Genomic DNA, 27,610 nt, shown 5'->3' on the forward strand with positions numbered 1-27,610 from the left:
CGAGTTAACATTTACTCTCTCTCTATTTTCACATTTTTTTCTGAGCCATTTGAGAGTAAGTGTAGCTATCACATTGCTTTCTCTATGGTGACTCTCGTGTGCGTTTGTCTAACGGGGACATTGCCGTTCACTTATAGAATCACAGTATAGTGATCAGAGTCAGGAAATTGAACTTTGATTCAATACTGTTACCTAATATCTAGAATTTTAATAAAGATTTTATTTATTCCATTTGATAGCACGAGAGAGCATGTGAGTCGGGGGAGGGGCAAAGGGCAAGAATCCCAAGCTGACCCTGCACTGGAGCCCGATGCCGAGCTTGATCCCAGGGCCCTGAGATCGTGACCTGAGCTGAAGCCAAGAGTCAGATGCTTAACTGACTGAGCCACCCAGGTGCCCCTCTAATATATAGGTTTTAATCAGATTGTCCAGTGGTCCCAAGAGGTCCTCTAAGTCAGGGTTTTTGTTTGGTTGGTTGGTTTTTAGGTGCAGAATTAACCCAGCATCATGGACTGGATTTGATTATTATGTTTCTTTAGGCTCATTTAATCTCTAACAGTTTCTTAGCCTTTCTTTGCCTCTCATGATATTCTTGACAGTTTTGAAGAGTACAAGTGATTTATTACATAGAATAAACTAAGAGTTTTTAAAAATCCTCAGTGAGGTCTAAATTTTATATAATGCTGGTTGTACATCTATTGAGATTATTAGATGCCTTTTCTCCTTTACTGTCTCTTTTTTTCAACTTTAAAACTTTTTTTATTGTAAAATATACCCCATACAGATAACTGGAGGTAACGTGTAAGGAGGGTTGTTTTGTTTTGTTTCCTTTTCAGATTTTATTTATGTATTTGTCAGAGTGAGAGAGCACACGCAGGGGAACAGTAGAAGGAGAGGGAGAAGCAGGCTCCCTGCTGAGCTGGGAGTCCGATCCCAGGACCCTGGGATCATGACCTGAGCTGAAGTCAGATGCTTAGCCATCTGTGCCACTCAGGTGTGCCAAGTGTAAAGGAGTTTTTGTGAAGCACTTGCCCACACAGCCGTTACTGAGGTCATTCCGGACGTGTGCCCTCCCCACCCTCCTGACCACCACTCCCTCCCTGCCTCGTGGTGACTGCCTTTGGATGTTGATGTTCATCACATCCTTAATTTTGTTTCTGGTCTTAGCACCTAAGGATCTACTTCCAAACAGAATAAGTTAATAATAAGTTCGAGTTTCTGAACTTGAAATATGTGAAACCATATGGGGTATTTTTGAGTTTGTTCATTTTGTAACAGTGTTCTGTTGTTTGAATATACTGACATTTTCTCTGTTGTTAGAGTAACTCAAGTTTTCTCACTCTTATTAAAAACTTTGCTATGAACAATCCAGTACATGTATCTGGGCGCACATCAGTCCACATGTCTGCCGGGCATGTAGCCAGGTGAGCGTTCCTGTGTGATGAGACATGCTTGTCTTCTACTTCGGGAGACAGTGCCAGTTTCCAAAGTGATCGCACTGGTGCACACTGGTGCACTCCCACCTTTGCCAGACATTTTATCTACCAATTGGTATTGTCAGATTTTAAGATACTAGCCAGTCTGGTTGTGTGCTAGTGTATATAACGGTACTGCTTTGTGATTTTAATTCACATCTTTATGAATTTGAACACCTCATATGTTTGTTGGGCATCTGTATTTCTTTCTTTTTTTTTTTTAAGATTTTATTTATTTGACAGAGAGAAATATCACAAGTAGGCAGAGAGGCAGGCAGAGAGAGGGGGAAGCAGACTCCCTGCTGAGCAGAGAGCCCGATGTGGGGCTCGATCCCAGGACCCTGAGATAGTGACCTGAGCTGAAGGCAGAGGCTTAACCCACTGAGCCACCCAGGCGCCCCGGGCATCTGTATTTCTTCTTTGTATTTCCTTTTTTTCTTTTTTTTGTGAAATGCCCATTTAAATCTTTCTTTGGTAGGTATGGGGAAGTTGGATTCTCTTTTTTATTGTTGACTTGTAGGAACTCTTTGCATATTCTGGCTTTCAAACCTGGGTGAATTACGTATGGCAAACATCATCCCTCGTCCTGTGGCCTGTGTTTCATCTCTCTTTACGGTGTTCTTTGGTGACTGGAAGCTGTTCATTTTGATGTAAATTTATCAACATTTTACTTTATCCTTCGTGCACTTTGGAACTTCTCTAAAATGTTTTCCTCTACCCCAAGATCATAAGTATACTGTTTTATATTGCTTTAAAAACTTTATCTTTTTTTTTTTCTTTCACATTTAGGTCTACAATCCATCTGAAAGTAATTTTTGTTCATTGTAAGAAAGCAAGGGGTCCAGCTTCATTTTCTCAATTGTCACAATACCACTTACCTAAACTATGTCTTTTCCCCATTGCTCTGGGGTACCACCTCTGTTCTAACCCAGTCTATAATACTCTTTGTCTGGACTGTCTCTTCGTCCAATAGTCTGTCTCCCCCTTAGCCACTACGACACTGTCTTGTTTACTATGGATTTGTGGTAGTCTTGTTAACTGAGTGAGCAAGATTTGCCCTTTGTTTTTCTTCTTTGATGTGATTTATTATTCTTGGTCCTTTGTTTTTTCATATAAATTTTAAAATCTCTTCATCAGATTCTAGTAAAACAAACCAAAACAACTATTAGGATTTTTAAAAACAGCCTCTTTCTTTCTTTCTTTCAGGATTTTATTTATTTGAGAGAGAGAGCCCTAGAGAGAGAACAAACACAAGGAGGGGGAGCAGGAGAGGGAGAAGCAGGCTCCCCACTAAGCAGGGAGCCCTACGTGGGGCTCCATCCCAGGACCCTGGGATCCCGACCCTGAGCTGAAGGCTGACACTTAACCAGCTGGGCCACCCAGACGTTCCCACCTATTAGGATTTTGCTTGGGTTTGCACTGAATGAATAGGTTGGTTTGGAGAGTATTGCCCTGTTTACAATATTTAGACTTCCAATCCATAAACATGGTATATCTTTCTATTTTTGTAGGTTTTCTTTAATATCCCAGTAAAATTTGGTCATTTTCTCTGTAGAAGTTTTGTGCTTTTTTGCTGGTGTATTTGAAAGCATATCCAAAACAGGTTATCATTTTATCCAGCTAAAGACTTAAATCTAACTGCAGTATCATTATCAGACTCAACCCAATTAATAATAATGCCTTCCAGTCTGCCACTCTGTGTTAAATTTTCCCTAACTGCCTCACATATGCCTTTTTTTGGTTGATTTGTTTGAATCATGATCCAAATAAGATCCACACATTTCATTAGGTATATGTGTCTCTTAAGTCTTCTTTTTGTTTATAGTTTTTTTTCCCTTTTGATCTTAAATCTCTTTTAATCCCTAATTGATTCTCCCTCTCATCTTCTCTCTATACCATCTATTTGTTGAAGGGGTCACTAGTTTTGTAGAATTTTCCACACTCTGGATTCCGTGGCCGTTATCCTCATGGCATAATTTAACATGATCCTTTGTTCTTTGTATTTTCTGTAAACTGAAAGTTACATTTGGAGACTTGATTAGATTCGGCTTCAATTTTTTTTTTTAAACAATACTTCTTGTGTTGGTTTGTATGGTTCTCATTACAAAACATCAGGAAACAATGTCTGGGTCTCCCACTTTTGGAGATGTTCATACTGAGCAGTGGGTGCAGGTGTTGGATTCTTTCATTATAAAATTCCCCACCAGCCTTTCTTCTCATGACTTTAGTGGTCACAAATCATCATTGCTTAGATCCGTTATGTCATTATGTTTTGGAAAATGGCAATTCTCTTTTTATTGACTGTGCAATCTGTAGTATCGCCCCATTTTCTACTCTGTTATTGGTGATTGGTGCCTTTTCTTTTGTTTCCCCCTGAATAATTCTTACCAGAGGATTATCGAGTACATTAGTTCTGTTAAAGAGTCAAGTTTTGGCTTTGATATTCTCTGTTCTGTGTTTATTTTCTAGTTCAGTAATTTCTACTCTTAATTTGTATAATTTCCTTTTTTCGAGGGGAAATCAGTTGCGTTCTTTTTCTTCTTCTGAGGTATGTTTAACTATTTTTTTGGCCTTTTAAAAATAACATCTGCATTTTAAATTGTAAGATTGCTGTTAAGTCTGTGAGTACTTCTGTATTATGTTAGGTGCATCTCCACATTCTGATATTAATATTTTTATTACCTTTCAGTATAAAGTATTATTAATGTCTATAATGATTTCTCCTTTGACCAATGAGTTATTTAGAAGTAGTTTAAAATTTCTAAATATTGAAGCATTTGCCAGGTATCTTTCTGTTATTTTAATCTGAGTTTAAGTCTTCTGTGGTCAGAGAACATACTTTGTATTATTTCTCTTCTTTTTAATTTTTTGGAATTGTTTTATGGAAGTGAATGTTCCAGGCACAATTGGAGGGAATGTGCATCCGGTATTTTTGGATGGGTTATCTTACAAATGTCAATTAAGACAAGTTGGCTGAGAACATTGTTCGGCTCTTCTGTTTTCTTATTTTTTGTCTACTTGTTCTGTCACTTACTGAGAGAGGAATGTTGGAATCTCCAACTATAATTTTGGATTTTTCTATTTTTCAGTTCTAACAGTTTATTTTGTGTATTTTGAACTTGGGTGCATACATGTTTAGTATTTTTCTGTTTTCTTGAATGAATTGATCTGTCTGTATCTGTGTAATGTCCCTCTTTGTCCCTAGTACCGTTCCTTCTCTGAAGCTTGCTGTCTGAATTTAATATACATACTCAGTTTTCTTTTGATTACTGACTGTAATCTGTCTATACTTTTACTTTTAACCTGCCCATGTCTTATATTTAAAATGTGGTTATTATAGAAGGCATAGAATTGGGTCTTGCTTTTTTCCCCAGTTGCACAATCTCTGCCTTTTCATTTTAATGTCTATATCATGCATGTTTGAAGTGACTGTTGATATGGTTTGGTGTGCATCTGCCATCTTGCTGTTTGTTTTCTATTGACTCAACTCTTCTTGCTATTTTTATTTCATTGTTATTCATATTATTCATTGTTTCATTATTATTTCATTGTTATTCATATTACTCATTATTTCATTATTTGAAAGAAAGGAATCACTTTTTTTGTCCCATGGACTTTGTTTTTCTTTTTTAGGATTCGGTGTATCTTCACTATGGCTTATTAGTTATGTCCCCTTTAAAAAATTGTTATTGTTCTAGGGATTACAATATGCTTCTCTAATTTATTACAACATATATTCAAATGAGAAGATGCCATTGTGCGTACAGCGCAGGGTACAGTGTGAGAACGTGCCAGGAGTGCAGAGCACGCTTCCGTGGACTTCTGTGGCCTCTTCCCCATCTTCTGTGCTGTTGTTTTTCTGCATTTTACTTCCACGCACGTTATACATCCCACGGTACCTTGTTACTTTATCTCCTGAAGACATGCAGCTATCTTTTAAAGCGATTAAAATGACAGAAGTGTTTTTCATATTTACCATCATTTATACCATTTTCGTGCTTTTTATTTCTTTTTGCAAAATGTCCGTTTTCACCCAGCATCCTTTTGCTGTGAGGACTTCTTTAACAATTTGTGATAGCAAAGACTGCTCTCTGTGAATTTTCACACTTTTGTCTGAAACGATCTTTATTTCACTTTCATTTTTAAAATTTAATTAATAAACTTTAATTTTGAGAGCGATTTTGAGTTTCAAGAAAAATTGAGCAGAAAGTACAGAGCGTTCCTGTATTCCTTAACTGCCCAGGCTTGCCCGACTCTTCCAAGAGACCTCCAGCGTATTAATCACACTTATTTTAAAGCACTTGTCTGATCGTTCCCGTGTCTAGGTCCGATGTCCTCCCCCTCCTTGTCCTTCCGCCCGCTTCCTGCTCATCCTCACACTTTGCTTCCCCACGTTCTTCTCTTTCTTAAGTCTCTTGTCACTGTTCATCATCTTCAATTTTCTTGCCTACGTCACGGTCTAAACTGTGCCCTTCCGGGCAGGCTCTGGAACTTGCTCATCTCTCGCCCTGAGTCTAGGACTACTTAATTGGGCTAAACTCGTGGTAATGACTGCACGCGTGGGTGAGGGAAGGAAGGGACAAAGACACAAGGGGGGAACTTCCGTGGTAAGATTTCCAGGGAACATTGCCATGTAAAATTGAGCCATCCTCTTTATACTTTAAAAAGTTCACAAAATAACCCATACTTGAAACATTTAGCAGTTTCAGAAGTTAAAATAGTGAGAGTTTCCCTTCTTCCTGCACTATAGTCTAAGGTAATACGTGCTTCCAGACTTATCCCGGAATGAGTGTATGTATATACGACCCCATGTATTGCACATATATGCATCAATATAATTTGCATTAAAAAATGGGCTCATACCGCATAGAAAATTCTTCACCATGTTTTTTCATTTACATGAATTTTCAGGAGCATCTTTCTAAGTCAGAGCATATCTACAGGTACCTTTAAAAGTGCTTCTCTGTAGAAGATGTAATACGGATGTAATTTATTGAAGCCCCCTGTTGGGTAGACGTTTCGATTGCAGTTCTTGGCTTATATTGTAGTGCTGATGGCTGACATGCCATGGGGCTTACCGTGGGCCAGGGACCGAGCTATGAGCTTCCTGTGCGTGATCTCGTGTGGCCTTTCTAATGCTTTTCTCAATCACGCGCAGCCGCTCTCCCTCCTTTCTTCTCATTAGCATAGCCGACAGTGAGAAGTACTGACGCTGATGCTTCTGGGCTCTGCTATCCACTGTGGCCTCTCCAGGACATTTCAGGAAGCAGCCAGGTGTTCCAGAGTGTGGGTGCCAAAGCAGCGATTTGTTTGTGTCTTCAGCTCTCTCCCATTCTGTATTCACTGCGGGGGATTCATTCCTCCCTGCTTCAGGGGCCCTCTCTTACCCCTCTCCTCACTTTCCTTTAAGAGGGCAGGTCCCTGGTGACCACTTGAGGCTGGATGCAGATCTGTCTATCCATTCTATGGCCCTACCAGCAGATTGGGGATCTTAGTTGCTTGATTTCCCAGGGGAGGCCGACCTGAATGTGGTCCAGTGAAATGTAATCAGGGACTTTATAGTGTCTGTTTTCGTCTTTCCCAAACCTCCTGGCTGCCACATCTCGACCTTTCATCCCAGGGGTGATATAAGTCTCTCCGCGGACAGGCTTGGGTTGATGGATTTCTTCCTGTGGTGTGCTGGGCCGAAAAGACTACCTTTCTGAATTCCACATTTCTAGTCTTCCTGCAAATCAAGGTGGGTTTTTTACTTCATCCGATTCTGATGCATAGCCAGAAATGATTTGTCTTGTCCCTGGGTTGTCAGAGGCTCAGAGGAGCAGACGGAGGCAGGCAGGGCCTCCTCTCCATTTGTTCCAAGAAGCCTTTCAGGAGTGCTGCCCCCCCCCCATTGTGCCCTGAGGCCTCCAGGCCACGACTCTAAGCCACTGCTGATCGCTCTGATTTTTCCCCTCATTAATGTCTTTGTTTAAAACAGCTTTACTGAGGCATGTGTTTCATGCGGTGAAATTCACCCATCTAAAGCATCGGGTGAGATGAGTTTGGGTAGATGTAAACAGCCATGCGGCCCTCAGCCACAGTCACATTTGAACTTGCTGTAGTTCCCTTGTTTCCTTGTTCATCCCTTTGCCAGCAGCCCCTTGCTCCCTCCTCACTGTGGACCAGGCAACCATCGATTTGTTTCTGGAGGCTAAGGTTTTGCCTCTTCTAGAATTTCATATAAATGGAATCCTCTGGTATGTTGTCTTTTCTCTGTGGCTTCTTTTTCTTAGTAAAATACATTTGAAATGCATCCCTGTTGTTACCCGTAGGGTTCCCTTTTAGTGCTGAGTCATATTCCATTGTATGTATAGTTGGTGACCTATGTCTTTGCTCCCCAGTTGAGGTCCATGGAGTCCTTTTCCATTTCGTGGTTGTTGTGCATCATGCTAATATGAACATTTGTGTACCAGTCTGTGTGTAGACAAAAGTTTTCATTCCACTTGGGTAGATACCTAAGAGGGAATTGCTCGGTTGAATGATAAATGTATACTTAGCTTCCTGAGAAACTGCCAGCTGTTTTCTAAATTACGGTGCTATTTTGCATTCCTGCCAACAATGTCTATGGGTTCCTGTTGTCCGATATCTTTGCCAGCATAGGTATTATTAATATCATTTTAGTTATTTTTTCTTTTCTAAGATTTCATTTTAATTAGGCTCCATGCCCAACGTGGGGCTCGAACTCATGACTCTGAGATCAAAAGTCAGATGCTCCACCGACTGAGCCAGCCAGGTGCCCCATAATTTTAGTTCTTCTAGTGGGTACAGTAGTACCTCTTCTTGACTTCTTATTTATTCTTTTGGCCTTTGGTTTTCTTTTGTCTTTAAAGTTTATTTTGAAGCAATTTTAGATTGATAGAAGAGTTGCAAAGCTAATACAGAGGTTTCCCTTTGCACCTTTAATCTTCTAATGAGACGGTTCCCAATCGGGGTTGATTTTGCTCCCAGTGGACCTGTGGCAATGTCTAGAGACATTTTTAGTTGTCCTGTCATGGGGTGAGGGGCAAACAGGGGAATTTTCTGACATCTAGTGGGTAGAGGCCATTCGAGATTGAAGTGGCCATCAGGATGCCTCTTTGGACCTTTTCCTTCTGCAGTTTTGGTCACTTGATCCCCTCCCACTGTCATGGGGCCTCTGTTCTGAGTCTATCTGGGCCTGAAGAATCAATGAGAAATGGAGAAAAAGGGTTTTCTTTAGTTCCAAGTGGACAGTTTCAACCTCCAGTGACCATCAGGCTGGAGGGTATGAGTCTGGTTCCTGTAGGGTGGTGACTGATGTTGTACCGACCATCTCTGGATGTTCCCTGACGGCCTGTCCTCCCCCTGGACGGAAGTTGCTGACTTTCTTTTGTTCCCTGATTTTATTACCTGCTCTTAACATGATGCTCGTAATTAGCACAGTGGCAGTCCGTGTTGCCCACATAACTATGGATCATTTCTTGTCTTCACAGTCAGATTATTGCCAGAGGGCTGCTCGATGTCCTCCGGGACTTCAGTAATAATGAGGAGGACTTCTTAACGGTAATGGAGATCGTGGTCAGATTGGCAGAAGACGCAGGTTTGTATGAGGGTTGTATACTTTTATTTTTTACTTGTGTATTTCCAAGAAATTATGTATAACCAATGATAGTGAGTTAAAAAGAAAACCTGGGGTGTTCATCAATACATTTTAAGCAGTGTCTAAGCACGAATGGCTTTTGTCATGAAGAATGGGTGTCTTATTTGGGATCAAATTATCCTTAGTTTTAGAAAATTAGAATGACTAATGGCCACGAATGCTATCTGTGCCGGCAGTTAAGGCCTTTGTAGTTCATGAGTTTTGCCAGCCTGTTGGTTGCTAAGAAATGCCAAATCAAAAGAAGTCTTTTGGATTCGAACAAGCCCAGTCATTAGTTTCCCTCACCTATGATCTTTGTAGGCTAGTCTTGATTTTTCTTTCTCTTTCTACCTCTCCATGATTGCTGTCCTGGGAGAGAAGCGCACTGCTGTGCAGGAGACAGGAAGATGTCCCTCCCCTGCTCTCCTCCCCCACACTTGTAGGAGAGAGGGGGGAGATGAGCGTTTTGGGGGCTGCTTGTACAGACAGCTGCCTGCTGCCCTCATACCCGCCCCCCCCCCACCCTGGCCCTGATTTGTAATGATTGGTGAACAGCTTCAGAAAGTTTTGGGAATCTTATGCTTGCTTTAGAATTTGATCATTTTAACTGAAAATAGAAAAATAAGCCTTCCGCATAGCTCCCGTATTCATTTAAAATATTCATATGAATATGACACAATGCTTTTAGAAGGCCCGAGTGGATGTTTTGAGTCCTTAAATGGATTCTCTTTGTAAATGAGTCACCATTTACAGTGCTGAAGCAATTATATATTTGTGTTAAATTTAATGTGGTGTATTGGAGCTAGAGCCGCTCTTTTGTTTAATGCTTTGCCTTAGAAATAATTGGGATGCGTGGATTGTGGGGGAGTGCATTTATGAAAGAATTATTTATAATGTATACATTCTGGCTGGAATTTAAATAAGCACAACCCATAGGTCTGGCATATATGCCATTAGTTGTAATGGCTTTTGGACGCTGGCCCAGCACGCAGACTTCTTGCTCCCTCCTCGATTTATATATGGCTTGTTATAATAGAGTTGTCATTCTCTCTTCCTTTTATGTTTTTATATTGCCAGATAGCTTATTAGCTTTTTAAGCCTGTCTGTAGCATAAATACTCTAAATGGGAAATGATTTTTAAACTGCATTTGTCTAATTTCCTTGATGAAGTATTTTAGTAAGAAAAGCTAGAAACTATCCCTCTATACTCTGTAAGGTGCTTGGCTTATTCTCGTATAATTCTTTTCTGATTTTTCATTGCCGCAGAGCCCACGGTGCGGACCGAGCTGATGGAGCAGATTCCTCCTACTGCTGCTTTTCTACAAGAAAGCAGATCGGACTTTCCAGTGGTGCTCTCTGAATATCTCACTCCGATCGTAGTGAGGTACCTCACGGATCCCAACCACCAGGTGTGAAAAACTGGGACCTGAATATCTGTGCAGCAAATTCCCCTTAGTCTTATTTTAACTGAGATCCATAATTCTGAGAACAGCTTCTCAGAGTTAAGCGATTCGAGAACAAAAGATCTGTTTGTGCCGGGTTCCTCAGTGACGCAGGCGGACAGACAGCATTCACTCTTAGTATCATGAGAGATTTCTTTCTTTATTTTTTTAACCTTTTCTTATGGAAATTTTCAAACACAAGGCAGTAGAGAGACTGTTAGAATGAATGTCCATGTCCGAATGAATACACCCAGCGTAGACAGTCATTAACATTCGACCGGTCTGTTTTCATTTATCTTGAGCTAATCCAACCCAGATAAAAGCATCTCCCAGATACCATGTCGTTGTAGCTGTAAATGCTTTAGTATTTCTCTCTGAGAAGTACAGACACTTTTTAAAAAACATAATAGCAATCCCAGTATCCCATGGATAAAAATTATCAATAGATCCTTAGTATCATTTGATCTTGAGTCGTTGAAATTTTTCCAGTTTTCTCAGAAATCTGGTTGTTTACAGGCAGTCTCTTTAAATCAGAATGCACATGAGGTCCACATACTGGATTTGGTTGATGTACCTTTTAAATCTGTCTTAATTTATAATTGTTCATCCTTCTGTTTACTCCCTTGCTCTAGGAAGCTAGGTCATTAGTCTGTAGGAGTCCCCGCGTTTGGGATCTGGCTGATCACATCCCCATAGTGTGGTTTGAAATGTTCCTCTGTTCCCAGTACTTCCTCTGAACTGCTAGTTAAGTTTAGAGGCTTGGTCAGGTTCAGAGTTTTGTGTAGTATAGTGAGAATCCTTTTTTGGTGCTGTTGTGTTTTCTTGCTGCATCAGATCAGGAAGCATAAAAGCTGTGTGAGGGCTGGGTTGTGTTTGGGTTGTGTCAGCCTTATCTGTTCATTACAGAATTCCTTGCCAAGAGTTTGTATTGGTATTTCCAAAATCACATTGAGATTGTAGAGCTTTTACTTAATTTGATTTTATATTCATAACTTTTTATTTTTACATAGTATAAATCTTGCTTCATAAGGGCATTAATGTGTCTCTGTGTGTGTGTCCAAAATAAAAATACCAGTATGATTGCTGACAGTATGATTACTAAGAGTACAGTAGGATAACTGAATATAGTTTGGGATTTCTTTGACGTTCTTTCTGTTTTTGGGCTGTCTCCCACTAGAGATGCACAGTCATATTAACATTAATATTAATGAGATTGTGTTTCAAAGTCACTTGTATTAACCCTTCTCTTTGTGCCTAAGCTGCCAACTTGATCCACAGTGAGACTCATTTATTTTTTATTTTTAGGAATCGCTTTAGCTTTTACATTTTAATTTAATTTAGACTTATAATTATTTAAAATGTTTTTACATAATTCCAAGTCAAAACTGTTAAACAAAGTACATTCAGAAAAATCTGACTTCCAGGGAGCCCGGGGGGGTTCAGCGGGTTAAGTGTCCGGCTCTTGGTTTCAGCTCAGGTCATGGTCTCAGGACTGTGAGACTGAGCCCCGCGGCGGGCTCCGTGTGCTCTGTGCAGAGTGTGCTTGAGACTCTTTCTCTCTCCCTCCCCTAAAATAAATAGATGCAATATTTTAAAAAAGAAAAGAAAAGAAAAATCTGACTTCCATCCCTGCCTCCCCTGTCTGTTCCCTCCCTCCCCTATAGATCGCCATTTTTTCTGGCTTTTGGTTTATTCTTCCCTTTAAAAAATATGCACGGATAACTTGAAGCCGTATACACATGTCCTTGTGTCCTGCACCCCCTTGTCACTTTCTCAGGTTCAAGTGGCGCGCTGCACATGATGCCCTGTCCCTCGCTTTCCCCCGCTGTCCAGGGTATTCTGCAGATCAGTCCACAGCAGGCAAGGCAACACTTCCTCATCCCTTTTCCCAGCAGCAGGGTACTCCGCCGGGGAGAGGTAGCGTAGCTCACTCATAGACATTTGGGTTATTTCTACTCTTTGTCACTTTAAAATCGTTGCCACAAGTAACCTTTGCAGCCTTTCCATTTGTGTGAGTTACTGCGGGAATGGATTTGCACAAAGGCAAACCTTGTATTTATGATTTTTTTTTTTTTTTTTAGAGAGAGAGAGAATGGGAGAGAGCACGAGGCAGGGGGAGGAGAAAAGGGAGAGGGAGAGAGAGAGAATCCCAAGCAGGCTCCACAGCCAGCGTGGAGTGGGATGTGGGGCTCAATTTCACGACCCTAAGGTCACGACTGGAGCTGAAATCAAGATTTGAACGTTTGACTGAGCTACTCGGGTGGCCCGGGTATTTATAATTTTTTTATGATATGCCAGGTTTTCATTATTGTTTCCAAGAAGTTCTGCAGTTTCGGCTTATCTCTCTCAATCTGAGTGTTTTTAAAGAGCAAATGCTGTAAGTGTTACCCCGTGACGTGATTGAATGTAGCGCTCAGATGAGGAGGAAAGTCCTTCTGTTTCTGCTCTCCTAATGCCAGTATTTTGATTATTTTTGTATTTCCTTCCTCAGGTGCTTCCATTTTGTCCTGCGTGCGTCTAATCATAATGGGATGCAGTTTCTCCCATTCATTCATTTATTCCGGCGGCTTCTGAATGCCTGTTACCAGCCAAGTGTGGTGCTTTGTGCCGGGGATAAAGACATGAGTAGGACAGATTTCTTGCCCCAGAAAGCTCACCGGCATGCAGTAGACGTTGTACATCTTCATAATCTTCGTATTTTTACTTGTGTTGAATGCCCCGCTTTCGTTCAGCCTTTCGGGGCAGTGGATGCACTGAGCATTGTAACGGTTGCGGTTATGTTTTCCACTGGCTGGTCTTTTTCTTTGGATATGTTCTTGAAGATGAGATTGCACTGGGTCAAAGAACTTGACATTTCCTTGACCTTTTACATATATCATTGCCATTTATTCGGTTCCAGAAGGGGAGAGGCTGGAACTGTGATGTGGGCCCTGGGCTCTCTCCTGTCTCTCCTTGCTCTGCCACCACCCTGAGCCTTCTGGTCCCAGAGGCCTGTGGCTCCCACCTACCCTTGTCCTCCTGCCTTCAGCTCTCTCCCTCAGCCTTCCTTTTCTGGCAGCCTCCCCATCGGCACCCCTGATTTTTGCCTCCGCCACTCTGGCCCCGCCTGCCGGCCCATTCACCGCCCACAGACTCCCACGTCCCGGAGGCCAGGTTGGTGGGGGGGGGGGATTGGGGGCTGCCGCCGCCGCAGATTAACAGATTCTAATTGCAGCTGGACTCGCAGTGCTGCCGCCGACCCTTCCACTCGTCCCTCCTCAGCCGGTCTTACATTACCCAAGGCGGCTCTTTCAGACCTTTGCCACTGTCATCAAGCCTCTCTGTCTTGGCCTGTCGTGCACCAAACCAGTGACCTTGCCTTTGGCTTCAGTGAGAAAATAGAGGCCTTCTGTCTTCATCCAGTCTCTCAACGAGTGGATCCGCCACATACTCCCTTCTGTTCCCTGGAGCCCAGCCGGGGGCCATCCGTATCCTCCCTTCTCCTGCCCCCCACGCCCAGCTGGACCTTGCCAGGTGTCCTTTGTTTCCATAATAAGCGGAACTCTTCTCCATTCCTGTCACCTTTAAACAAAGAAATATGGCAGAGCCCGATCTTCCTAAAGAAATTTCCTTCAGACTCTAATGCCTTCAGACATAGCTGACTCCTTTGTGGGCCGCCTGTCCCGGTCCTGCCATGAGGCCACCACATCTGTGCCTTCTGCCCATGTTGGCAGTCTTGCTCCTTCCAGATGCCTCTCCTCTCCTCCTCCCCATCTCTCCTCCCGTTGACCGAGGCCAGCCCTTTCAGACCTCCTCCCTATGGGGGTGCCCAGGGTCCCCGAGGAGGTCGGATGCCGCATTCGGCCAAGGCTCAGATTCTTTTGCCTGTCGGAGTGGGTCTGTCAGGTTGGCCGAGCAGCTGCGGCGCAGGCCTCCCTCTGCCTGTCATCCGTGCTCTTCAGAGCCGGCGCGCCTTGCAGGGACTCACGGTGGGTAAGAAACCACAGCATCGGGCACAATAGTGACAACATGACCATGGTTGCTGGTACTGCTAAGAGCTTGGGCTGCTGGAGCTCGCAGGGTGTGACCTATCCCACTCCAGGGTTAGCGAGGATTATCTTGTTTACTCTCCCTAAGTGCCTTGTGAAGTGTGGGCATGCACGTTCGTTCCCCTTTGTTTGAGAGGTGCGGGCCGAGGTGCAGGTGTGCGTGTTGGGACACCATGAGCTACGCGGGAGCCCGGCAGGCCGCCCCGGTTTCCCCAGGCTCATCTGGTGAATGTGTTGGGACCGCCTAGGCTCTTCTGGATGTCATGACTAGTACTTTCTCTCCCGTGTTAGACTCTGAGCACTGACCCTAGGAGCTGTGTCTTACTTGATGATCTCTTTGACCGAGCCCGGGGCCTGGTACCTGCTCGTGTTCTAGGAACGCACTGTGGAACCGAGGCAGCCATCATCTGTCCCATTTGCCAGCGTGACCACGTTTCTGCAGATGTCCTGAGCTACTTGCCTTCTGTCTCCCAGGACACGGGGGTCCCAGCCTCTCTTCAGGGCAATGTCTTCCTTTCCGTCTTCTTTCCCATCTTCTTATCTCAAGGCTGGCTTATTTTCTAGTCTCTCTCGTTGGCTTTTCTCTTTCAATTTTCATCATGCCTCCATCTCCCTCAACCCTCTGTGCCCAGGCCTCTGCCCTGAGCGCCCCGCCACTCCCTTCCCTTACTGCTAGGCTTCTTGAAGAAGGACGCTCTGCAGCTTCTGGTAGGTGTGGGCTCCCGGTGTAGGATCCCGGCCAGGCGGCAGCTCGCCGCACAGCAGCCGGTGGCCCCCTGCAGCCACCGAGAGATATCCCGCCGTGGGCTCTACTCTTCTCACTGTGAAATCTGGTGTTTTTTTTTTCTTCAGAGATAGTTTTGATTTTTAGAAAACCGTGAAATGTTTTCATCACACTGGAGGATTGTGTAATAAACCCCCATATACCTACTACACTCACTCAAGAAATGTTGAACTTTTGCAATATACCAGTTTAATTTTTTCTGAATGGGTTACAGATCCAGTTAAGACCGTGCCATGCCCTTACCATGCCGTTCTTCTTCCTCCCTCCCCTTCTGTAGGAAACCACTACCCTGAGCCCCAGGGTGTCCTTCCCATCCAGAGTTTTATAGTCCCACCACTTGCGTAAGTGACCCTGAATAAGAGTGTCTCGTTTTAGGTGCTTTAAAACCTTATATAAATGGCGTCAGACTGTACTTTCCATTCTGCCGCTTGCTTTTATCCCTCTCTTTTTAAGATCTATCTACATCGATCCTGAGAGCTCGTGGTCATTCATTTTAACTGTGTGATGGTATTGCATTTATACACTTTCCACAATTTATTTGTCTATCCAGTGACTTCTTTTTTGCCTTTACTTGATTTTTTTTTGCACCATTTGTCACCATTAACGACTTTTGGGTCTTTGAAGAAACCTTTCTTGGCTGCATCCTAGACATTTAGTGTTTCTCCCCTGCTGATGGGATGCACAGGTGCCGGAGACGTGTCCTCTGTTCCTCCTGGAACTCAGCATTAGGTCCGTGTGCGTTGGGATCGTCTTACCTCTTATGTCCCCCCTCTCTTGGTAACTAGTCATATGATTTTAGTCATGGTAAATCAGGATTCATCTGGGGGAGACGGGACCCCACACACTGTTCTTTTTTTTTTTTTTTTTTTAAAGATTTTATTTATTTATTTGACAGGGAGAGATCACAAGTAGGCAGAGAGGAAGGCAGAGAGAGAAGTGGAAGCAGGCTCTCTGCTGAGCAGAGAGCCAGATACGGGGCTTGATCCCGGGACCCTGAGATCATGACCTGAGCCCAAGGCAGCTGGTTAACCGACTGAGCCACCCAGGTGCCCCTTGTTTTTTTTTTTTTTTTTTTAAGATTTTATTTGTTTGAGAGGGGGAGAGAGAGAGAGCGCGCACAGGCGCAAGAGCTTAAGAACAGGGAGGGAGGAGCAGGAGCCCCGCTGAGCAGGGAGCCTGGACATGGGGCTCGATCCCGGGACCCCGGGATCATGACCTGAGCTGAAGGCAGATGCTTCACTGACTGAGCCCCCCAGGCGCCCCCACCCCACACACTGTTCTGAGCCCTTTATGTCTGTAGTTCGTGTCACTCCACAGCTGCCCTGGCAGGTGGGACTGTCACTTTGCCCATCTATAGACATGAAGCCAAGCCTCAGCACTCAGCCGCTGGCCCTGGAGGCCCCGCTAGTGACTGCAGGACGCAGATGGGGTGCATCCTGGAAACCACTGCAGGGTCTCCTGTGGGCGACCCAAGTGTCCCCCCCCCCCCCCCGCCCCTTCCCTTCCTGCTGGTGTGCTCTGGCCCGGGTCCTTGCCTGCCCTCCAGGGTGTGGTCTGGTCCCCCTCCCCCCGCCAACCTTTTTTTTTAAAGTGCCAGGATTCCTTTCGTTTTCTCATCTGCTCCTGGAGGCCTGAGCAGAGCCACATCCCCAAGGCTGTCCCTAGACCCGGGAGCTCATGAGTTGGCCCCGCCCACTGGCCGCTCTCCAGAGGCCTCCCTTTGCGTCATGTTGGGCCCCCAGCTCAGACACCCACCCCAGGTCTTCAGTCTTCCTTCTCCTTTTCTTGCATTTGGTGATTGGTGACCTAAGTCAAGGAGCCCAGGGTCATGTTTGGTTTTCCAGGACCGTCTCTAGTGATGAGCTCAGTTCTCTGGCAGCGTCGCTCAAGCCTTCACTCTCCTTACTGGGCCCCACCCCCCCGGAACCCTTGCCTCGGCCAGAGCCTCTCTGCCCAGGAGCCCCTCGCCTGCTCTCGCAGCTTTCAGAGCCACTTGAGGCTTCTAAACTGTCACCCTCACTGAAGCTGTGTCTGCTTTTGTCACACCTCCGCTTTCTGACCCTAGAGGCTCCCCCATGCCCTGGAGTAAGCCCCGGAGGCCCTGGCCCTGCCCCACCCCAGCTGGCCCTTCAGCTGAGGCAACGTCCCCTGACTTGTCCCGGGGCTCCAGGGCTCATCTCCTATCTTTGGGCCCATTGTCCTCTCCCCTTTCTTTGCTTGCTCTAACAGTCCCCAGGGAGAGCCATAACCAAGCACCACAAGCTGGGGGGCTTTGAACAGGAGACATTTATTCTCTCCCAGATGTGGAGGCTGGAAGTCCAAGATCAAGGTCTCATCTGGGTCACACTCATTCTGGAGGCTTCAGGGGAGAATCTGTTCCCCGCCTCTCCCAGCTTCTGGAGGTGTGGGCCCCCTTGGCTTCCAGCTGCAATGCCCCAGCCTCTGCCTCTGTTTTCCTGTGGCCTCTTCCTCTTCTGTCTGTCCTCTCCCCTTGCCTTTCTCGTAGAAGGACACTTAGAAGATTGTCCTTAGGGTCACCCTGGTAATCCCGTGGATGACCTCCAGGTCCTTAACATGACCCCAGTCACATCACAGAGACCCTTTTCCCACAGAAGTCACATTCAGAGATTCCAAAGACTGGAGGTACACATAACGTTTGGGCTCCACCCTTCACCCTGCCGTCCTCAGCAGGCTTCTGACTGCCTTTGACATTCTGCTCCACATCCTCTGCTGAGGACCGCTGCCCCCCGCCTGTCGCATCCTCCCTGTGCTGCCGCCCACTGGTGTCCTCAGCTGCCACCTGGGACTGGGTCACGTAGCAAGGTGGCCGATGAGTCTGGCCCTCCTAGGCTCTGCTTCTCGCGTGTTTTTGTTCCCGCATGTGCCGGAAAGCTCAATAAGTGTCTGACATCTCCAAGTTATTGGGGACTTTGGTTGGACACCGCACCGCATCCTATGACCCCAGCCTGGTGATGCCACTGGGGTATCACCTCTCCCTGCCTGTCCCTCCCACCGAGGCTGTCGCGGTGGCTACCTGGCTGACCTGCCTTTCGTTGCCTCTAGTTGACTGGGAGCACCACTACCAGAACGAGCTTTCCAAAATACCGTTTTCATCTTGTCGCTTGTTTGGAAGCTTCCCTGTCCGAGTGCCTCTGAGGCTACTTCTGGAACTGCCCTCTGCTCACCTGCCACTCTGCGTGCTCTGCCTGGGCCCCGGGGCTCTTCCCGGCTTCAGTGTCATCTCCCACCCCTTGCTCTGTGGGTGGCCGTTTCCCGTGTTCTCCCCTCCCAGATGGGTTCTCTGTCCAGATTCTTGGTGTCCCTCTGAGTACTGGTGCTTGCTCACCCCTCCTCTCTGGACCGAGGAGGCTTCTGAGGCCCGCCTCACGGGGCCTCGTGTCTGGGCCTCACTGGGCCTCATGTCGGGGCCCTGCCCCACGGCCTTCTGTGGTCGTGTGTGCAGGCATCTGTGCGGAAATCTGGGGTTCGGGCCGTGAGGGCAAAGTGGGGGCGCTGTTGGAGGACAGGTGGGGGACACGACCTGAAAGGGGATCTGGGGAAGAGGACGTTCGGCCCGAGAGGAGAGGAATGGTAGGAACCAGCCCAGCAGAGCGCTGTGTTCTCTGAGGCCTCGGGGGAGGAAGTACAAGCGGAGGGCCGGGTGCCCTGTGTGGTTCACGCGTGTCCAGAGGTGGCCCGGCTTGGCACTGCCCTCAGGGAGCTCGTCTGGCTCCGGAGAGCACTTCAGCTCGTTTGGTGTTTCACCTTTTGCCTTCTTTTCCTCTTCTAGGTTAGAAAATCAAGTCAGGAAGTGCTCTTGATTCTTCTGGAACAAGATCTAATTTCCCAGCACGATATTGAAAACAAAGTGTGTCCAGTCCTGCTGGCGCTCTCTGCTCCGGACGGTGATGACGAGTATAAGGCAGAAGCTGCGAACGTAAGTCTGTCTGAGGGTGGGGTGACAGCTCCGCACCTCGGTGGACTGTCCTGTAGGTTGGGGTGAGCGTGACTTGAGGTCTCACAGGTGTTCCATGTCGGCCGGCACTTCCCCTAAACAAGGCGGCCGGCAGTGTGGCCTTGGTCTGAGAATATTCACAGTTCAGATCTGAGCGTGTGTTGGACGTGCTTATCCTTAGATCACCAGTTGTTTTAAGATGGCAAAGTTGTCAAAATCAGAGTAGTTGAGGCTAAGGTGAGGCAAGATGCAGAGATTTATAGGGAAATCAGTCTTTGGACCCACTGGGATCATGGACCTTGTTTCCCAAAGTACGGAACCCAGTCTAGTGTGGGCGAGGATTTTAGCTTGTGTTTGGGCCGTTCAGGAAAGTCCAGTAGACATGGCTGACTGTGTGTAAGTCAGGACAAAGTGGTGCTTTGTAGGTCTGTGGCCGGAACGTCCACGGCAGTTTAGGACGTGCCCTGTGGCAACGTCTGCTCATACCAGTTAAAGGACTAGTACAGATACTAAATTTCTTCTTCGTTCAACAGTTAGTTTTGTGGCATCCTTGGGTTTGTAAGATTCTGTACCCATCATAAAGTGACTGTAGAGTCAAGGGCTTTCTACTTACTTCTAGAACCCTCATTTACAAAGTAACTGCTGATGAGCCAGTGGGCGCTTTCACCTATCAGCCCAGACACAGACTCCCCGCTTGTCCTCAGGCCTTCTCCTTTGTGGCCCAAGGAAGATCATCCTCGGCCGTCTTGTGTTCTGTGGCTGCTTCCCTCCACTGACCCATGCAGACGGTGCTGCACAAAACAGCCTTCTCTGTTTCTCTTACAGCAGTAATGACTCAGGATTATTCCAGCCTTTTAGGAAAATCATACATAAGGATTAAAAAAAATCATAGGCCTTCATTATGAGTACAATAAGATCTAGGAGAGGATTGTTTTCTTGGTTGGAAAAGAATGACGTTGGAGAAAGGAATTCTTTTTCAAAGTGAGGAAACAGTGCACGGAGCTGAAAATTGTATTATAGCATCAGAGCCTTTGATAATTACTCTTCATCTATGTAAAAGTTTTCCTCAACTATGAGTTACAGGGCTGGCTTTTTAAACTAATTTAAGTTTTTGCATATTCCATATGTTTATAAGATGAATCTGGCTGAAGAATAATTGATTATTAAAATTCAAATTCTCCAGGGTTCTTTTATAAATTTCAAGTTTCCCTATAAGAAATTAAATTTATTTTGCAAAATGAACCTGGATAATATCATTCAGTTGGGATATTTGGCAGTCGAGCAGTGAACTTTGCCAGCTAGATCTTCTTTGTTGGAGCGTTGGTTAGGCAAGTTTCCAAGGTTACAACCGACAACCAAGTATCTTATCCCTCAAGACCGATAATACTATGAAAAATAATGCTCAAGATGTTTTTGCATGATTTTTGTTTTGTTTTCAGCCGTTCCGTTCTTGCCAGCAATATTCCTTCTCTCCTCCTCCTCCTCCTCCTGCCTGTTCTTTTTCTTCTTCTGGTGAAAATATTTGGAAAATATAGCAAGCCTTCAAAAAGCTATCTTCACAAATCACCTACAGAACAAATTAGTTCACATAAATTAAGTGAGTGGCTGATATCATTACTCGAATGTGTAAGCTTTCCAGTGTGGCTGCCAAGAACCATGAATCTCGAACCCTCTTCAGGTCGCGGTACACCCAGGTTTCAGGGTTTTTCTGGAGGAGCGCCACTTCTCTCCCCACAGATCCCTGTCAGAAGCAGGCTTTGGGGCGCCTTGTCAGGCCCCTGTGTGCTTTGGTCAGATTCGGAAGCTGTCCTGTGTTCCTTTCCTGGAGCCCCGAGGCCAAGGGGGAGGAGTCCTGGACGGGTCTCACTCCTTGGGTACCCAGTGTTGAGGAGCCCAGAGGGTGCTGTTCGCGTTAGCTAGAAATGACAGGCTGGTTGGGGGTGGGTTTCTATCCTCAAGGAGAAGCAGCCCACATGTGTGGTTTGGAGAGCTCCCCAAGGAGGGCATGGTTTCCAGCTGGTCTGTGGGTGACCCCCAGACACTGCGGGCACCTCCATGTACCGGCAAGGAGGGTGATGGGGGAGGAGAGAAGCCAGTCGTGCTGCTTGTTTTGGGCTCTCTTCCAGCCACACGGTGTGAATGTTGCTACAGCCTGCCGACTGTCCGTAAACGCGCCCGCCCGGAACAGTGCGGTTCCAAAGGAATTGCCTCTCACTCAGAGGAGCCTGCATGCCTTCCTAGGCAGAATGTGTGTCTGTGCTCGCACCTTTGCATTCTTGTTAGGGGTTCCAGCCAGCTGATTCTGGTGCCAGCACCCCGAGTGCATACTTGATTAGGGAAATCAAAGGTATCCAAGTAGACGTGGCCTGGGCATTTTTAAATTGAGTGATGCCGTGTAAGTTACAGGCTGGTGTCTTACTCACAGACATGCGCATTTCAGTTTGTGAAATCTTTCTGCAGATGGCAGACAACGTCCGGGACTCCCTCCTTTGTGCATTCGGAAGGCTCGCTTCGTATCTGTCTTCTGTCATTTAGCAATCGAATTGTGCACTTGACTTGTTTATTTCTCCTTCCAAAGCGGGAGCTTCTAAACACAGGTGTCTCTCCGCCATCGGCACCCAGCACAGTGCCAGGCCCAGAGTCAGTACTAAATAAATGTTAGTTGTTGAATGAATGAATCGGGAAAAACTGGAAGCGCTGCATCCTGTAATTGTATCTAGACGCCGTAAACAGGCCACCAGAGACCAATTATAATTCCTCTTGCTTGCAGGAAGGCCATTAGCATTCCGAGATTATAACTAATTGTCAGAAGCCTATTTTTCTCTCTCAACACGTTTTCACATTAAGGCTTCCTCATTTTTTGTCGTCATTCCTATTTTTAAGCTCATTTTTATTTGTGCATTTATTTAAAAAGAACGTCGTGGGTATGTGTTGTGAAAGAATAGTCCAGGCGACTGAGGGAAGGTGGTCGTCGTTCGTGCAAGTAGTTCCCAGGGCCACGGGGATGTCATTTCTTGTCACTCGGTGTGCTGGCTGGCTTTTAATGATTCGGGATTTGTTTTATGCGGGTAGTAATAAGGTCATGTGGGTGTGGCCGACGGAGAGGGGCAGCTGGAGACACTGGGCGCTCTTCGGTTGCCTGTTTCCCTGGATACGGGAGCTGCGAGCTCGTTTATTGTGGTCGCCACCGGGTACGGCTCTGCCTCGAGTCAGGTCACAGAGAGGTGTCCGAGCTCGGAAGATGCAAGCCTTTCCGTGCTGTGGGGGTAAAGTCCCCTCCCCTCGCCCCCCCCACACTCCCCCGCCAGTCAGGGTGCTTCTCCCTCTCCTGTGCCGTGTGCAGAGTCCGAGCAGAGTCCTGGGGAGCTGCTGACCCAGGACCTTGTCCTGCTGGGGCCGTGGGTGCAGCGGGAAGAACAGACCCAGAGACAGGGAGTCCTGCCCCCGTTTCCTCCTTCTGTCTTTTTTTCTTTTGGGGGGTGGGTAGTGGGAGAGGTCTTTAAAAATTTGGGGGGGGGTGATTTTTCATTTAGTTTTAATTCTGAGCTTGTAGGAGATGTTCAGGAGCAAACTCTTGAAGTCTCGTGTACCGTCTCCTCAGGCGCTCCCATAGTCTCTTACGGTCTCTTCTTACACACGTGCGCGTGCACACGCAGATGCATGCGTATCTGTGTGTACGTATTTCTCTGAGCCACTTGAGAGGAAATTGGAGGCATTATGCCCTTTTAGGCCCGCATTTTCCAGTGTGTGTTTCCTAGAAAACAAGGACAAACTCTCTTAAACACCATAGCACATTGATCAGAATCAAGAAATCGGACTTCGATACGGGGCTGGCATCGCCTCCACAGTTCACGTGCAGATGTTGGCATCTGTCCGGGCCCCGGGCCAGGGCCACATGATGCACGGAGCTGTCGCAACGCTTCTGTCTCCTTGTTTCTAGAACAGATCCTGAGCCTTTGAATTTTGTAAGGTTAACATGTTGGAAGAGCACAGGCCAGTTCTTGAGTAGAATATCTCCCAGTTTGGGTTTGTCCTATGTTTCCTCATGATTGGATTCAGGCTCTGCGTCTCTGACAAGAAAGGTGAAGACACGTGTTCTCATGTATCACGGCGGGAGGCCCAAGACTTCAGCGTGTTCTGCCTTTGGCCGTCATTAACTAGTGCCCAGGAGATAGAGGTGGTGTCCGCCCAGTTTCCGTGTCCTCCTTTGCCCCAGCCGTGAGGAGGGAAGTCACTTGGAGCCTGTGTGCTGTCATGAGACTGCCACCTGCGAGTGTGGTGCCCGTTGGTTGTTTGAGTTGATCTTCTCCCGTGAAGAGCGCTCCCTTCTCCGTTATTTGCTTACATTTTGTTGTTGATTTTCATATCTGTATTCAAGAGGACTATTGTAGGCAATTTTGTTTTCCTATTACGTTTTTGTCAGATTTTAGAATCTGGGTTATTTGGGCCTTAAAAAACGAGTTGGGAAACATTTCCCCGCTCTTCTATTTTCTGAAAGATTTTGTTCAAAATCGGTGTTGTTTTTTCCCTTACGTATTTGTTAAAATTCACCAGTAAAACCTGTGGCCCTAGGGTTTTCTTTATGAGATGGTTTTTGATAGCAAATCCAATTTAGATATGGCAATATTCAGATTTGTTATTTCATCTGTGTCATTGGGTAAGTTGTGTATTTTAAGGAATTTGTTAATTTCCTTTTTAAAAAATTTTTATTTATTTATTTGACAGTGAGATAGAGAGAGCACAAGCAGTCAGAGAGGCAGGCAGAGGGAGAGGGAGAAGCAGGGTCACTGCTGAGCACGAACTTGATGCAGGGCTTGATCCCAGGACCCTAGTATCAGGATCTGAGCCAAAGGTAGACACTTAACCAACTGAGTCACCCAGGCACCCCCAAGGAATTTATTAATTTCATCTAAGTTGTTAAATATATTGGACTAATGTTGCTTATAATATTTCCTTATCCATTTTGGGGAGCTGGGTGGCTCAGTCAGTTAAGTGTCTACCTTTGGCTCAGGTCATGATCCTGGGATCTTGGGATAGAGCCCTGCATTTGGCTCCCTGCACAGTGGGGATCCCCCTCTGCCCCTCCCAACCCCTGCTTAGCGCGCTCTCTCTCTCTCTCTCTCAAATAAATATATAAAATCTTTAAGAAGATACTTCCTTATCCCTTTCATGCCTGAAAGATCTGTAGTATTTTCCCGTTTCATTTATGATATTGGTAATTTGTGTTTTCTCCCCCCCTTTTTCTTTCTTGCTCAGTCTTGCTAGGGCTTTATCAATTTTATTGATACTTTCTTTTTTTTGGTTTTGTAGATTTCATTATTATTTTCTTTTTCATTTATATCTACTGTTTATTGTTTCCTTCCTTCTGTTTACTTCAATTCAGTGTGCTTATATTTTTCCAGCTTGTTAGGGAGGAAACAGTGTTTTAAAGTGCATCTTTTCCCTTTTAAGCATGTAAAGGTTTTATGTTTATATCTCTGTGCTGTATTGACCCTTTTATTAAGGGATTACCTCTGATAGTAATCCGCACATATTTCTATGTTGAAAGTGTTTTGCTTTCATTAGCATGGACGTGGGCCTTGCTTTTGTATCCAGTTTGACAGTTTTTGCTTTTTAATTGGAGTCTTTATTCTGTTTATGTTAAATATAATTATTGATTATATTTGGACTTATTTTGGCATTTTTTCCCCATTTATCTCCTCTGTTTTTGTTCCTCTATTCTTTCCTGCCTTCTTTTGGACTAGTGGAGTATTTTTGTAGTACTAGATTTTAATTCCTCTGTAGGATTTTCAAAAACCATAGCCCCTGCAACAACGTCGTCCACTCACGCCCTCTCCTCCTCTCTGCTGTTGTTTTCATACACATGATGACACATACTCCCATTAGGGACCTGGTAATACAGTATTATAAGTTTTGATTCAAACAATTGAAGAAATTAAGAAAAGAGAAAAAAATAGCCTTTTATACTCACACTTTTACCATTTGGGTACTCTTCCTTTCTTTCTTGGATCAGAGTTTCTGTCTGGTGTCATACTTTCAGCCTGAAGAACTTCAGTACTTTTTTTAGCTTGATTAGCTGAGGATGAGCTTTCTGTTTTTATCCAAAAATGCCTTTATTTTGCCTTCACCTTTGGCTGACAGTTTTACCTGTGGGTTGATTGGTTTGTTTTTATTTTTCTGGCATTCCTTTAACATCTCGTCCTGTCATCTTCTGGAGAAGTCAGCTGCCATTCATATGGTACTACATTTATAGCCTCCTTTTTTAATCTAACTGCTCTTAAGATTTTTCTCTCCATCTTGGCAGAATGAACACTCATCCTGCTTTGCATTTAGCAAACTCGTTAGATTTGTGTGTTGATGCTCTTCATCTGATTTCGGAATTTTTGGGCTAGTGTTCCTCTGAGTACTTTCTTTCTGGACCATTCTCTTTCTCCTTTCAGCCTGGAGCTCCGATCACACAAAGCTGGGGTGCTTCCTTTTGCCCCACAGGTCTTTGAGGTTCTTTTTGTTGTTTTAGTCATTTTTCTCTCTGATGTTCAGATTTGATCATTTTTATTGATCTGTCTTTAAGTTCAGTGACTCTTGTCATCTCTGACCTCCTGGTAGGTCTACCCATTAGGTTTTTAATTTCAGTTATTGTATCTTTCAACTCTAGAATTTCCACTCTGACCTTCTTTTAGTGTCTGTATCTCTGTAATATAGAGAGTCATTATATGTTCTTTATGCTTACATTTTCCTCTTAATCCTTGTAATATTTACAGTAGCTTTTTAAAAGTCCTTGTCTAACAGTTGTGACATTTGGATCATCTTGGTATTGATTTCCATCGACTGCTTTTTTTTCTTTATTGTGGGTCACCTTTTCCTGTCAACACGTAGGTAGGTATTTTTAATGAACACCAGACATTGTAAGTGATACAGTGCAGAGACTCAGGATTCTGTTTTATTTCTCTAAAGTGATTTTTTTTTTTTTTGGTAGTAGATGCCTATTTCATTTTATAAAGTACTCTAAAGTAATTTTTGATGTAGCGGACATGTGTCTTGTCTGGACTCCACCTCCCTGCTATCTCATTGGTGGTGAGCAGCTGCTGAAATCTCTGCTCAGTTTACTTTGTTTCTGGCCACTGCTCCTTTGCTGGGTACCCTGGGAAGACCGTGCATGTACAATTTAACAGCCAGCCAGCCAGCCAGCCAGAGAGCTCAGCAAATTGAATACACAGATTTTGGACCTATCTTCCACATCTTTATCGTTGTAGTTCATCTTTTTTTTTTTTTTTTAAGATTTTATTTATTTACTTGACACAGAGAGAGAGATCACAAGTAGGCAGAGTAGCAGAGAGAGAGGGGGAAGCCCGCTCCCCGCCAAGCAGAGAGCCCGATGCGGGGCTCGATTCCAGGACCCCGAGATTATGACCTGAGCCGAAGGCAGAGGCTTAACCCACCGAGCCCCCCGGGTGTCCTGTAGTTCATCTTTGAAGAATGACCTCTGCTCTAGCTTCTGCCTTTGGGTTGCTCTCCAGAGCTCTCAGATGGTAGTTTTTAATTTTTTTCCCCAAGATTCTGTAATTGTTATGTGCCGGAGGGTATGTTGGACCAAGTTACTGTATCATTACCGACAGGCTTGATTGATTCTTTTTTATACTTTCCATTTCTTTGATGAGACTTCCTTTCTGTTCATTCAGTTGACTATTTCCTATTGGACTTTGAGTGTACTTAAAACAGCTGCATTAAAACCTTTTTAAAGTCTGTTAATGCTAATGTCTGGATCTTCTGTGAGTTTGTTTCTGCTGACATATTTTTCTTGACTATGGGTCACATTTTCCTATTTCCTCTCATGTCTATGGATTTTTTTTCCTAGATAGCTGTTTCTTTTTAAATGTTAAAAGTTTTAAATTTTAATTCCACTGTAATTAACACACAGAGTTATATTAGTTTCAGATGAACAATGTAGTGATTCAGCAATTCTATACATTACTCAGTGTTCATCATGATAAGTGTAATGTCTATGAGTTTTTTATTGCCTCTTATTAGCTTCCTGATGAAACACTGTAGAAACTCTGGATTCTGTTATTTTCTTCTGAAGAGTGTTGACTTTGTTCTAGCAAAGAGTTCAGATTCTCTTTCTTCTATAATAGCCAGCCGCTGAAAGCACTAAGTTCCTTCTGCCTTCAAGCGATTGGCTTTTTCCTGTGAACCTTACCATCTCCTCTGTGTATGCAAGGCTCCGAGTTCAGCCACGGATTAGAGTGGTATTTAATCACAGATTTGGGGCTCTCCCTTTTTTATCTCCCTC

The 27,610-nt window shown here is 44.9% G+C and overlaps 1 protein-coding gene across 1 annotated transcript in view; it reads left to right on the forward strand.

The window, feature by feature from the left end:
- LOC308349897 (serine/threonine-protein phosphatase 4 regulatory subunit 1-like) overlaps positions 1 to 27,610 on the forward strand; it is a gene marked incomplete at its 5' end in the record, with an annotated part of 81,573 nt that overhangs the window by 31,469 nt on the left and 22,494 nt on the right. Inside the window, 3 exon segments of the mRNA XM_080814748.1 lie at positions 8,966 to 9,072; positions 10,378 to 10,520; positions 19,156 to 19,302. Coding sequence (XP_080670874.1) covers positions 8,966 to 9,072; positions 10,378 to 10,520; positions 19,156 to 19,302 — 397 coding nt within the window.

This window comes from Martes martes, assembly GCF_963455335.1.
Source record: "Martes martes genome assembly, chromosome: 9".
In the NCBI taxonomy this organism is placed as follows: domain Eukaryota; kingdom Metazoa; phylum Chordata; class Mammalia; order Carnivora; family Mustelidae; genus Martes; species Martes martes.